Here is a 14,074-nt window from a genome sequence, read left to right on the forward strand (position 1 = left end):
GACCCAGGCTGCAGGTGGAGTGGGAGCTGGAGGGTGGCCTGCCCGTCATGACTGGCCACAGTCTCATGCTGGAGACCGTCATGCACTTACATAACATTCGCAGAGAAAGACACATGCCAGGACTGGGGATTCTAGAACACTGAAACTTTTCCGGAAATGGAACCAACTCAGCACAAGCGCCCCCACTGTGAGATGTCAGACTCCACCTGCAGCCCGCCCGCATCTGCCAGCCGGACGTGGAAGCTGCACAGGGGCCTCTGGCCCTCCGAAGGCCAGTGTGTGACATGGCCTGGCCAGAGGGGAGGGGACACACCCAGGAGGCCAGATGTCACCTGACAAGGCACCTGCCTGTGCCTCAGGCCCTCCAGGTGCAGAAGGGGGTCATCTCCTCCCTGTCCTGTTATACACCTGCACGCACTGTGAGCCTGACCTCCGTGAAAGAACACAGACCAAGTTTTTCAACAAGTTTTAGGTAGTTGCAACATAAAGGATTATGATTAGCCCTAGAAGCCTCTTTCCAACTCTGTGTGGTCTTGACTAGTTGCTCTCCTCAACAGAGCATGCACGTCCTACCCACCCGGCAGGAGTCAGGCACAAAACTCGTCTCTGGAGACCGGTCACTGCCGAACACAGCATATGTGAGTCGTGAGCACCCACGTGGCAGCAGCCGTTCCGAACCCTGTGGCCATCCCGCGTGGGGGCCTGTGTGCAGAAGGTGGGGCTCGACGTGCTGCAGACCCACCCAACCCCCCGAGCCTTCCCGCATCGAGCCAACACTGACGTTTTAAGGAACGTTTAAGGTAATAAAAAGAGCAAAGTTTCAAACATCACATATATGCTGCCCCAGATAATCAGAAAAACACTTTATTCAACTGTATTACTTTATTCCATCAAGAAGAACGGACGACTGCTTCTGAGTAACGTCCTGCTGGTGGCAAGAGCCCCAGGTGGACGGACACGGGCAGGACCTCGTTCACCTTCCATGCGTGGCTGCCCCAAGGCCAGCAGACCCTGCAGAGCACGGGAGCTGTGAGCTGAGAGGCACACACATGTGAGCACCACGCACCAAAGCTCAGAAGCAAGTTCTCAGGAACATTCAACATGTTTTGTGTCTACTCCTCCCCCATACACACTCAAAACGTGCTCCACACACACTTTTCAAAGCAGGGCACACTTGCCTAAACGCTGCTTCTGCAGCAGTGCAGAGATGCTGATGGGCGGCCTGGGGGCCAGCGTCTGGGAGCCCCCAAGGCTGGGCGAGCCCCCTCTTCCCGCTCGGCTGGGGGCCAGGGGCGCTGCCGGCGGGAACAGCGTTTTGCAGGGGACCGGCAGCGGTGGGATCCTAGGAGTCAATTCAACAGACACACATTGACCAGGCCCCCTCGGGAGCAGGTTTATGCCCAGAGCCAGACCCTCCTCTGTGCTGGTGCCCCCCCAGCAGGGAGGGCCCGGCTCCCCGGGAGGGTGGGGATGGCCTCTGGAATCAGGGCAGAGGACACCCAGACGTGGCTCCGGGCGGGCTGGGGGAAGACGAGGAGCACCGTGGCTGGGCTACCCCAGAGGACAAAATGTGTGCTCACCCACCAGCATCGAAGGCCATTAAGGAGCTTAGGTAAGGGGGGGGGGCGTCCACATTCAGGGACCACCTGCCCTGGAGGGTGAGACAGAGAGCCTAGGTAGAAACCCTGGTGGGAGTTCCAATACACAGCAGAGAATGGGGGCCCCCAGTGTCAAAGATGAAGAGTCAAGGGATTGTCCATTCAGGGTTGGCACACGGCAGCCAAATCCAGCCCTACCTGCCTCTGTAGACAGAGTTTTAGCGGGACAGCTGCACCCGTTTGTCCAGTTACCTCTACAACCTTGTCTGCACGATGGCAGAGCTGAGAACATTTACTACCTGCCCTTTACAGAAATGTTTGCCGACCCTAGTCTGTTTCTGTGATAAGATATCTTGTAGCCGGGAAACGGCTCTTTTGGAGTTTTTAGGAACAAGATAACTGCCTAAGTTACATTTTAGCTTCAAAAAAGCAAAACGGGACGTGGTCTGTGCGATGTCATCATACTCAGAACACGGACAAATGGGTTTAAAAGGCAATCCCCTTAAGGTTCACAGCCTTATCTGTGGTGAGCGGGGTGCTCCCACACCTCCCGCTGGGACGTCTGTGGAGCCGCGAGACATCACCTGAGAGCCTGGGACATGCTGCTGTGACCGGGCGTCAGGCTGAGGAGCTGAGGGCCGAAGCGCGAGATGCTGCCTGCAGTGGACAGGATTAAAAGGTGAACATGTGCAGCTCCAGGAAGGCAGACAGCCCCCGCTGTCCCCTGCCACATCCCGGACATACTGCTCTCCACGCCCTTCCCGACGGGGCAGGTGTGCCCACAGGATGGGAGAACAGCTCGCGTCCAGGGCTTTGTGCCCTGTGCGCCGCAGCTGCTCAGGGGACATGCAGACCAGCAGAGCCGGGGCGGGGCTGCTCTGCCCCGCAGGGCCTCAGCCTGACCCCGCGCTCTGGGCTGCAGGTCTGGCAAGGGAGGGCACTCAGTAATGTTTGGAGACCTGCACTCTGCCCTACACTCTGTCTTGGCTCCCGTTACCCTGAGAACCACTGGGAGGAAAAGCACTTCTAGAAGCTTCCAGCTCTGATGAGCGCCTCAGTGCCAGGACTAGCCTCGTCTCCACCCACACTGTGAGTTATTACACTCCCGAATTTCTGCTGACATCCTCCATGCTAAGCAGCAGCTTCCTTTAAAGATGTAAACAGCCCCTGGTGTGCATTAGTCATAGCAGGGAGCAAATTTGAAGACTACTCTCTTGTTTAACACCCGAACTCTTTGTGTCCAGATTTTGGGAGAATTTTAACAGAAGAATGGCAGGGAGAGGAGGACAGCATTTAGGGTTCCCATGTGTCCTTTTGTGATTGAAGAACCTGACCAGAGGGAGGCAGTGCTTTTCACAGGGCTGTACAGCACCAAGTGGCCAGTGGGGTCGTCTCTGTGCCGCTGGGCTGTGTGGACCATGGGAGGGCTCCGCTCACTGGCAGCTCCCAGGACTCCTGAGTGTGCAGGTGACCCTCAGAAGCTCTGCAGAATTACTGAGAATCAGGGAGACAAACTGTCTCACGTGTTTTATTTTCTGTATTTTTGTGATGGTCTGACACCGTGGGGCCTTGCTTATCCCGGAGAGACCACCCCTCCCAGGGCTAGCTGACTCCCAGAGAGTAATGATTTGTCTGTAAACCCGCCTCTGACAGGAAATCTGACCCCCCAGAGCCTGTGCTCTGAATACCTCCACCTTTCACACTCTGCCCTAACCACCCGAGGCCGGCATCGGACGCAGGACAGCGCCTACCCCTGCCCCGCAAACTGCTAATATGACCCCAACTAAGCAATCCCAAACCTTGTCGGTCCCACTGCCCGCCACTCCTTCCTGTGAAGACCACCCCCCACCCCGGCCCGATGGACCCAGGGATCCCACGTGGGGCCCTGTGGGGCGGCCTGCCCCCTGCATCTAGGAGACTGTGCGCAAAACTTCATCTTGCTCGGCAGCCCCTCCTGGTCTGCGGGCCACACGACTGATTAAGTAAATCTCAGTATATTTTAACATGGGGCAGAACCACAACAGTAATGGTGGGTTACGTACTCAACACAATTATGGTCGACTGAAACAGCGTCTTACTCTTTACGGTAATTTGTGGACAGAACAGTTATCAACAGAGATGAGGAAGCAGAGGCCCTCAGGTCATCCCACAGGGGCTGTGAGAGCCTGAGCCCAGCACGGTGGGCGCCCCGCACACAGCCAAGGAGGACCGCGTGACACAGCGGGGTCTGAGGAGCAGAAAACCATCCCAGACCTTGTGGGAACTCAACAGCATGGCAGGACCGGGTACTCGGGTGCTGAGGTGTCCCCCTGCTTCAGCCCACCTGAAAACAGGTGGTCAGACTGATGCTCCACTACCAATAAGATGCCCGCAAGTCAAGACCTGTAATTCTTGTTCAGGGAAGCGGTGCTGTTGAATGCACTTTAGAAAGATCTTGGGACGCCTGGGTGGCTCAGTCATTAAGCGTCTGCCTTCGGCTCAGGTCATGACCCCAGGGTCCTGGGACCGAGCCCCGCATCGGGCTCCCTGCTCGGCAGGAAGCCTGCTTCTCCCTCTCCCTCTCCCCCTGCTTGTGTTCCCTCTCTCGCTGTGTCTCTATCAAAGAAATAGATAAAATCTTTAAAAAGAAAAGAAAAAGATCTCCAAAGAGGGCAAGTCCCATTTCTCAGAACATGGAAAAACTCATCCCCCTGTGATGCCAGATGGACAAGGGCCATCCTGGATGGGGCAACATGCTGCAAAAGCAGGCAATGGGGTGTGGTTGGTGATGGGGAGGAGCCCTGGGCCATGGGGAATGGAGGACCTGTACCCGGGGGGCAGAGAGACACCCATAGCTCCCCAACTCATTCCAGTGTGTTCATCGAGAAGGGGCCCAGGAGCTGAGACCAGCAGACCTCATGAGAGCGAGCATGAGCCCCGACAGAGCCGTGCAACACCAAAGCTGCAAGCCCACTAGTGACAGACAGCAGCTCTGCATGCTCCCACAGGGCCCTGGCGAGTCCGCAGGACGCTGCAGCCCAGCCCAGAGTTGAGTCAGGGATGGAGGCGAGTGCCAGGGAGACGCTGTGCCATGGGACTCCGGTGGCAGACAGCACTCATGTGTGGAGTGAGTGCCCGCAGTGAGGCGGGGACAGCTGAGAGCTGCTGGTGCAGAGCAGGCTCCCCGCACACCACATCCGCACAAGAGACAGGACAATCTTGAAAAAGAGGGTAAGGCTAGAGGGCTCCCTGCACAAAGAGAAAATCTACAGCGGCAGAAGAAAAGCAACTCATCACACGCAGAAGAATGACATGACTCACGGCTGACTCCTTACCAGAAATGATGGAGCGCAAGGCAGGGGGAAGCCTCCACAGGGCTAGAAATGGTGGGCCAGGAACTCTATAGCCAGTGAAGTGACCCTTCAAGATGCAGACAAAATGAAGACATCCAGAGGTGGGCAAAGACTGAGAATCCACTGCCGGCTGACAAGCCCTACACAAAATGGTGCTTCAGGCTGAAACGAAGTAAGAGCCAACACTAATTTGAATCCATGGGAAGGAAGGAGGAACCCTGGAAATGGTAAAAATGCAGTACAAGTAAAGAATGTGTGTATGTGACTTTGTTTTCTCTTATGATCTTTAAGAAATGTGACATTGTTTCAAAGAAGTAATTAGGAGGATACTGTGTTACTGGATTTGTAATACTATGAATGCTATATGTGTTATTATGTGTTATATATAGCATATGTAGTTATACATAAATAGGACATCATGAAGCGGGGGAGGAACTTCCTCTGAATTTCACCAGAGTTAAGTCAGTATTCACTTAAAGTAGATTATGATAGGGTGCATGGTGGAATTCCTAGGCAGTCACTGCGAAAATAACAGAACACGTTGTAAAATATCAACAGAGAAATCAAACGTGTGTTAGTGGGCTCGGCTGTCACAACACAACACTACAGGCTGGGGCTTAACCAGTGGACATTTAATGTTCATAGTCATCGAGGCTGGCTGGGCGTTTAGGAAGGGCCACTTCCTGGCCCGTTGACGGCCATCTTCTGTGTGCTCCTGTGACCTCTTAGTGCACCGCATGGAGAGTAAGTGAGCTCTCTGGTGTCTCCTCTTTTTGTTTTTGTTTTTTTTTTTAAGATTTTATTTATTTATTTGAGAGAGAGAGAGCATGAGAGGAGGGAGGGTCAGAGGGAGAAGCAGACTCCCCGCTGAGCAGGGAGCCCGATGTGGGACTCGATCCCGGAACTCCAGGAACATGACCTGAGCCGAAGGCAGTCGCTTAACCAACTGAGCCACCCAGGCGCCCTCCTCTTTTTGTTTTTTATGGTTTTGTTGACACAAATACAATGTGCCTCCCCGCCCCACCCCTTATAAGGACACTAACCATATCAGATCAGAGTCCCACCCTATGACCTCATTTACCTCCTAAAGGCTCTGTCTCCAAATATAGTAAAGGGGGGGGGTGTTAGGGCTTCAACATATCAATTTTGAGGAGATACAATCCAGTCTGTAGCAAAATGATACACTAAAAATATTTAATGCAAAAAACAGTTAAGGAGATACAAACAACAAATCCCAAGACATACAAAAAAACAATAGCAAAATGGCAGACATATATCCACACATGCTGATAATGTATTAACCCTCAATGGACCAAACACTCCAGTGAAAAGGCAGACAGTATAAGAATGGATCAGGCAACAAGAAAAGCAACATCTGATACTGTCTGCAAGAGGTATGCTTTGGATTCAGACATAAATGGGTTGAAAATAAAAAAGAATGGGAAAAGATATGCCTTGTGGACTGAAGAGAATTCCACCATCAAAAGCAATTACTGAAGCATAAGTTTATCTATAAAAGACCTATACAATGAAAGCAACAAAAGATCTCCTGGATAAATTAGAGATCTAGAAGTGGAGAGACAGGCATGCCATGCTGATGGATTCAAAGACTCAAAACTGTTAAGACAGCAGTTCTCCCCCAAACTGATGTGCAGATGCAACACAATTCCCATCAAAATCTCAGCAGGCTTTTTTTGGTAGTATCTAACAAGTGGATCTTAAGATTTATGTAAAAATGCAAAGGACCTAGACTAGCCAAAATCATTTTGGTAAATTAAGAACAAAGTCAGAGGGCTTACACTGATTTCAAAATTTAGTGGTTAAGCAAAAATAAGAAGATGGTTATTTTTAAAAATTTCATTTAAGTAATCTCTACACCCAATGTGGGGCTCAAATTCACAACTCCGAGATCAAGAGTCCCACGCTCCACCAACTGAGCCAGCCAGTGCCCCTAAGATGGTATTTTGATCAGTTGAAAAGAATACAAAGTCCAGAAGAAAACTCTTGTCAGTTATGACCAACTGATTAATCTCAATTTTGGACTGTTTATCATATGCAGAATTACAACTGACTTTTGTATATGGATATTGCATCCTGTAACCTTACCAACCTTGTTTGATTCCTACTAGTATTCTTAAAGATCCCTTATGATTTCTACACACAAGGGCATACCATCTATGATAAGGACACTACACTCATTCTCACCCAATCTATGTGCCTGTCACTTCCTTCTCTGGCCTCCCTGCACTGGCTAGAGTCCCCAGTGCATGTGGGATTGGAGAGGGGCTGTGGACTATGGGTGCCCTGCCATGCACCTGGTCTCAGGGGATAGCATGCTCCCTCTCAACAGTACCCTGTCAGCTGTGGGTTTTCTACAGATGCCCTTTACCTGGTGAGGAAGTTGCCTTCTATTACAGGTTTCTTGAGAGCTTCTACCATGAATGATTATAGATTTTTGTCAAATTATGTTGAAAAGATCTAATGTTTTTTAGGTCTTCTATTTCTAATATAGTTAACTAACTGATCTTCAGATGTCAAATAACCTTGAATTACTGGGATAAACCCCATTTGGTGATGGTATACAATTCTTTTCCTATGTTGCTAGATTTGATTGCCTCACATATTTTTAAAGAATTCTGCATCCGTTTTCATAAGGAATACTGACTGCTCAGTTATTTTTCTTGTGTCTTTGGCTTTAAGATACTGCTGACCTTGTAAAATGAACTGGAAAGCATTCAATCCTCTCCTATTTTCTGAAAAAGTTCATGTAGGATTATTATTAGTTCATTAAATGTTTCCTAAAATTACCCATGAAGCCATTGGGAAATGGACTTTTCTTCGTAGAAAGATATTAAAATTATTAACTCAATGTCTTCACTTGAAAGAGGTCTATCCAGATTTACTATTTCTTCTGGAGATAATTTTGATAATGTCTTTATAGGAATTTATCCATTTCATGTAAGTCATCTACTTTGTTGGCATACTACTGTTAATACTATTTTCTTATAATTATTTTAATATCTGTAGGGTATGTAGTGATGTCCGCTCTTTCATTCCGATACTGGTAATTTGTGCCTTCTTGATCACTCTAGGTGAAAGTTTTACCAATTTTGCTAATTTTTTCACAGGACAAAATTTAGATTCCACTGAGTTCTCTATTTCATAGATTTCTAATACATTTTGTTGTAGTTTCTTAAGGTTGGAAGCTCACTGATTTTAGATCTCCTTCCTAACATAAGCATTTAAAGCTATACATTTCCCTCTAAGCATTGCTGTACCTGCATCTTAAAAATTTTGGTATGTTGTATTTTCTTTCAAGATATTTTCTGATGTTACTGGTAATTTTTTTCCTTGATCCATTAAAAGTTATAATTGTGTTGTTTAATTTCCAAGTATTTGTTTTATTCTGATTTTTTTTGTTGATTTCCAATTTAATTCCATTGTCACCTGAAAATACACTTTGGGTGGTTACAATCCCTTTAAAAGCGTCAGGACTTGTTCTATGTCCCAGTGTGTGGTCTATTCTAGATAGTGCTCCATTTGCCCTGGAAAGGCATGTGTGTGGTGCTGTTACTGGGTGGGGTCCACAACTGTCAGGTAAGTCAGTGGGGCTAACAGTGTTTTTCAAGTTACTGGAGTGGGATATTGAAATATCTGAATCACAATCGTTGAATTAACCATTTCCCTTTTTGTCAGTTTTGGTATCACGTATTCCAGGTCTTCCATTTTTGGTGTCTACAGTAATAATTATTATGTTTTCCTGGTGTATTGACCCTTTTACCATCATGAAATGCCCCTCTTTGTCTCTAATAATATTCATCTCAGGACTGATTTCCGGGGTGCGTGGGTGGCTCAGTCAGTTAAGCGTCTGCTTTCGGCTCAGGTCATGGTCCCAGGGTCCTGGGATCGAGCCCCGCATTGGGCTCTCTGCTTGGCGGGAAGCCAGCTGCTCCCCCTGCTTATGCTCTCTCCCTCTCTCCCTAAGTAAATTTAAAAATCTCTAGTTTTTAATGATTTTTTAAAAATATTTTTATTTATTTGACAGAGACAGCAAGAGAGGCAACACAAGCAGGGGGAGTGGGCAGAGGGAGAAGCAGGCTTCCCGCGGAGCAGGGAGCCCGATGCGGGGCTCGATCCCAGGACCCCGGGACCATGACCCGAGCTGAAGGCAGACGCTTAACGACTGAGCCACACAGGCGCTCCAATAAAAAAATCTTTAAAAAGTTTTTTAAGAACAACCCCTGATTCTGTCTGATGTGAAAATAGCCTCTCTAGCTCTGTACTGGTTATTGTTTGCTTGATAGATCTTTTTCTATAATTTTCCTATTTGTATCCCTGAATCTAAAATGTGTCTCTTGTAGACAGCACCCAGTTGGGGCTATCTCTTGCACCAGTCTGACAATCTCTGCTCTTCTGCTGCGGGGTGTTCTGTGCGTTCACATTTGACGTTACCACCAATCGGTTAGATTTGTGTGGGCTACCTCGCCATCTGCTTGTTTCCTTTTACATCTTTCCTTGTGTAGCTGTTCTATCAACCTTTGAGAAAAGAGTATTAAGATCTCTAAAATGGAACTATTTCTTCTTTCCATTGTGTCAGCTTTTGCTTCATAAATCTGTTGTTGCATGTGTACACCCTATAATTGTGTCTTCCTGACACAGCCACCCTGTAGCACCAAGATGTTCGTCCTCTTCTCTAGAAACATCCTTCGTCCAACACTGTTTTGTCCAACACTCACACTGCGGCTCCGACTCGTCTGGTTACCATCTGCATGGTGTGGTTTACACCCTGTACTTTGAGCTTATTTGTGCTGCTGGATTAAAGCATGTCTCTTGCAGACAATGTGTGGCTGTGTCTTCTTCATCCGGTCTGACAACTTCTGCCTTCTCATTGGTGGGTTTAGTCCTGTTCATGTTGAAGGTAAGCATTGATCCATCTGATTTACACCTATTTTGCTATTTGTCTATAGGCCTCATGTACCTTTTTTTCTTCTAGTCTGCCTTTAATTGTCTTCTTTTGCAGTATACAAGTGCTTTTTAATGTAATGCTTTAATTCCTCTTGATTTTAAAAATTATTTTTGGAGTCACGTTTGTGTTTACTTTAAACAAGTCTACTTCTAGTTAACACTGACTTAATTCTGTTGAGCTTTGTTACCTCTGCTCCAACATGGCCCCGTTCCCCCTCCTCTGTGCTTACTACCCTACATGTTACATCTGTTTATTATGACCCCAACGAGTGTTATACTTGCTGCTTCCACAATCTTACGTTTTGTAGAGTAACTGAGGGAATGAGACCCCATTCCCTCCAGTGCATCAGGTTCCGTCAGCGTGTGTCTTCAGCTCAATGCCTTCTGTTAGGATTTCTCGTAGGGTAGGTTGGCTAGCAACAATTACGTTTTTGTTACCCTGTGATGTTTATTTTGTCTTAACCTTTGAAGGAGAATTCTATTAGATATAGAATTCTTGGTTGACCCAGGCTTGCGGGGGGGGGGGGGATGGCCTTTTAGGCTCTTTTAGAATTTAAGGCCTATAATCCTTAAAACTGTTGAAGACAGGAAAGACAGGGAAAGTGAAGGAGACACAAGCTGCTATAGGACGACAAGGTGAAGGATGTCCTCACAGGGAACTCTGAGTCGACAGCCAGCGAGGCTGCTCAATGGCTGTGGGGCAGAGCCGTGCTGATGCCGAGCTGCCCCAGGCTGTGCTGGTGTTGCAAGCACCCCTGTCCTTTGAGGGGGGCTGGGGCACCGCATCTGCAACATGCTCTCAGTGGCTCAGAGATACACTGACCATAAAGGGTAGGGAGCAAATCTGGCAAAATTCTGGGGAATCTGGGTTAAGGGAACATGGGAGTTTTTTATATTCTTCTTACCATTTTCTTGTGTGTTATTTCTGAAGCATTTTCAAAATAAATTACGAAACTATCAAGCTGGGACACTCATTTTACAATATATCTCAAAATATACTCCAAAGAACTTGGAAAAAGGTAAATATTGAAAACTAGAAGAAAATGGTATGGGTATGGAAAAAACCTATCCAAACAAAGAAATCTTCTGTGAGGCAGAAAGGGACATAACCATAGATTTGAGACATAAAAATATTAAGTATCTAAAATTAAAAAAAGGGGCGCCTGGGTGGCTCGGTTAAGTGGCTGCCTTCGGCTCAGGTCATGATCCCAGGGTCCTGGGATCGAGCTCCATGTCGGGCTCCTTGCTCAGCGGGGAGGCTGCTGCTCCCTCTCCCTCTGCTGCCGCTCCACCTGCTTGTGCTCTCTCTCTCTCTATCTCTCCCTCTATGTCTATCAAATAAATAAGTAAAATCTTAAAAAAATCATAAAAAATTAAATTAAAAAAATCAAATAAAAAATTAAATAGCAAATTGGATAAAAGATCGATACCCCTCATCTTGAGGATTTCATATATGTGAAGGACAAATGAAAAAGTAGATAATTCACAGAAAAAAACAAGAGATGACTTAAATGGAGAAACTCAGGATCACAGTCACAGGAATGAGGACCCATCCCTTCCAGAGTGGCAACAGGGAGACACTGAGACACACGGGGCAAGGCGCACACAGGGCAGCCCCCCTGTCACTTCTCAATTCTTGATCGATACATCTGGAAAGCATCAAGGGGGTCCTCGTGTTCCCTCCTGGAAACGCGTCTGGGGAGAGAATCCAGTGAGGACCAATGTCCCTGCACAAAACTTGCACACACTGTGGACAGTGAGGGGGAGGTGGGAAGTGCACCAAGGCCAAGGACACGGCCAGGTCACAGGCTTCTGTATGGAGAGGAAGACGAGCAGGGCAGCAGCTCCCCTGCATGCACTGCTGGTCTCACCTCAGTCCTGTAAAGACAGGTCTGAAACCCACAACTGCACGGGGACGGTGCAACCGGGGTGTGTGAGGACAGCTTGCCTGCCCCGCACAGGCGCAGCGGATGTCGGGCCCAGAGGACGCTCCCAACAAAGGTGAGCGCATGGGGGGCAAGAGCCAGCGCCAAGAGGACCACCACCGCATGCACCACGGAATGGCATCCACGGGAAGCTGAACAGGACTAGAGAGTAAGTGTCACGAGCTCTCACCAGAGTGGGACAGGGAGGCCCGTGCGTGGGAATAAACAGGCTGAAATGGGAAACTCCGTACCCGGGGGGTGGGGCAGGGTGGGTCCCCTGCATCCCTGAGCTGAATTCGCTCCAAGCCGGCACATCAGGCCTGAGGTGTGCAGTGTGGGGGCAAAAGGCAAGCAGGGGGATGAGAGGCTGTGAGCAGGATGAACAGCCATGCTGGGGTGCCTCCCGGCTGGCAGGAACAGCACGAGTGGTGGAAATGCAGAGCTGCATCTGGGACGCGCCACGGGACAGTCCCCCAGGGCAGGTGCTGCAGGCCCCCCCCACTCCCACTCAGCCGTGAGGGAGACAGCAGGAGGCTCTAGGTGCGACCCACAGATGGCCTGCCTCTCGGTCCTCCTCCGAGGCAGCTACTGGAATATCACCATCAGCAAGAAGCAAAGGTGAGGCAGAGAGCAGAGAAGCTGGGGTCAAGGGCAAGCAAGCTTGGTCACAAATCATGAATATCCCCCCTGCAGGCCTGAGCTCACTGGGTGCTTGGTGAGGAGGTGGGGGCAACAGCAGAGGGGCTAGGCCAGGGGGGCCCACCCTGACCCCAGCGGGGAAGGGGCCCGAGCCTGCTGGCGGGCACACGCACTCCCCTCAGAAACCCACCAGCCTCTCCAACAACTCCCAGGAAGCAAAGCTGGTGATGATACCATTTTGCTCCAGGCCGAGAGGAGACACGCTACCGCAAGAGCACTCTGTCTGTGGCGTGTTCTGAGGTGCTCATAACGGGTCCCCCAACGGGCCCAGCAGCCACACCACTTTGGGGAACAGGTCGCTCCCGTGCTGACTTTGTTGAAGGACAGCACGGACATGGGTGGGTTCTGATGGGTTTGACTGAATGTTCCTTTCTGAGGAATGGAGCTCAGCCCACGTGCTGACATGGGGTATGGGTGCAGGGACCCCCACTTACCCATGCGTCCATGCTGAGGTGGGCTGATCAGAGAGATTCTTGCTGGGCCAACTGCCACCTCAGGCTAAGGTGTAAAAAGAAAACAAGTCAGTTTCCAATGCGGCCATTTCTGAGTGAGATTCTCCGTATTTACTAAGAACATACTTAGTGTCTGCAGTCAGCTGGGGAAATTCCTGGGCTGGCCGGAGACAGGCCCCACACTGTTGTGCCCCGCAGCCCCAGGTAGCCCACAGCAGCTAATGCATGGAGGGCTCCACTAAGTGCTTTTAAGAGTTTCAGAAGAGAGAAAAGTCAAGTCCTTGACTGACATCATAAATTTTATCGTTTTAAGATTTTATTCGTTTTGAGAGAGAGAGAATCTCCAGCAGACTCCCCGCTGGGGGCACAGCCTGATGTGGGGCTCGATCCCATGACCCTTGAGATCATGACCTGAGCCAAAACCAAGTCAGACACTTAACCGACTGAGCTACCCAGGCACCCCTGATATCATAAATTTTAAAATCCTGATTAAATCCTCATTTTGTGCATATAGTTTTATCACCTTGCAATTTAGATGCTGATGGGGCGAGGTGTTATCAAATCACAGGGAGCCCTGCTCTGGCCATGCACCTGTCAGGTACCCACTCCCCGACTTCCTGAGAGAACACCTCCCTGGTGCTGATGCTAGTGATGGGGGAGCCCTCCTCCCAACACAGAGATGCTGCCAGGAGTCGGGCCAAATGCTATTTCCAGCTGCCCTGGCCTCACTCCTATGGCCCCTCACATGCCCGGACCCACTGGTCTGTCACTAGACTTGGCCACCAGCCCCCAGGCCCCTGACGGCAGCCCATCTTCCCAGCTCCCACCCCTGACACACCCACCCCAGTGGTCCTTTTACTCCATGGTCAGGCAGTCTCCCCTGGCGGCTCTGCTCCAGGGCACCCTCTGGGAACCCACCCCCTGGCTCATACCAACAAGCCAGACTCAACCCTGAAGGGACTGGCCCCCTCGGGCAGAGACACTGCCAACAGCACAGCCCTGCCTGGGGGGCTGGCTCTCCACCGAGATGGCCACTGACGGCACGCTCACACCCAGGACAGCATGCTCACACACACTGACAGCATGCTCACATGAACCCAGGA

The 14,074-nt window shown here is 49.7% G+C and overlaps 1 protein-coding gene across 1 annotated transcript in view; it reads right to left on the reverse strand.

Annotated features, from left to right (window-relative positions):
- Nucleotides 1-848: 848 nt before the first annotated feature.
- Nucleotides 849-14,074, reverse strand: part of RNF212 (ring finger protein 212) — a 34,618-nt gene continuing 21,392 nt past the window's right edge. The window contains exons 9-12 of the mRNA XM_073891294.1: nucleotides 12,954-13,017; nucleotides 2,183-2,255; nucleotides 1,179-1,342; nucleotides 849-1,011 (exon numbers count right to left, since the gene is read on the reverse strand). Of these exons, the coding sequence (XP_073747395.1) occupies nucleotides 974-1,011; nucleotides 1,179-1,342; nucleotides 2,183-2,255; nucleotides 12,954-13,017 (339 nt within the window). The 3' untranslated portion in view covers nucleotides 849-973. The remainder of the gene's footprint in view (nucleotides 1,012-1,178; nucleotides 1,343-2,182; nucleotides 2,256-12,953; nucleotides 13,018-14,074) is intronic.

Source organism: Callorhinus ursinus, unplaced genomic scaffold (genome assembly GCF_003265705.2).
Source record: "Callorhinus ursinus isolate GAN/ISIS: 27379988/994484 unplaced genomic scaffold, GSC_fseal_2.0 scaffold4, whole genome shotgun sequence".
Classification (NCBI taxonomy): domain Eukaryota; kingdom Metazoa; phylum Chordata; class Mammalia; order Carnivora; family Otariidae; genus Callorhinus; species Callorhinus ursinus.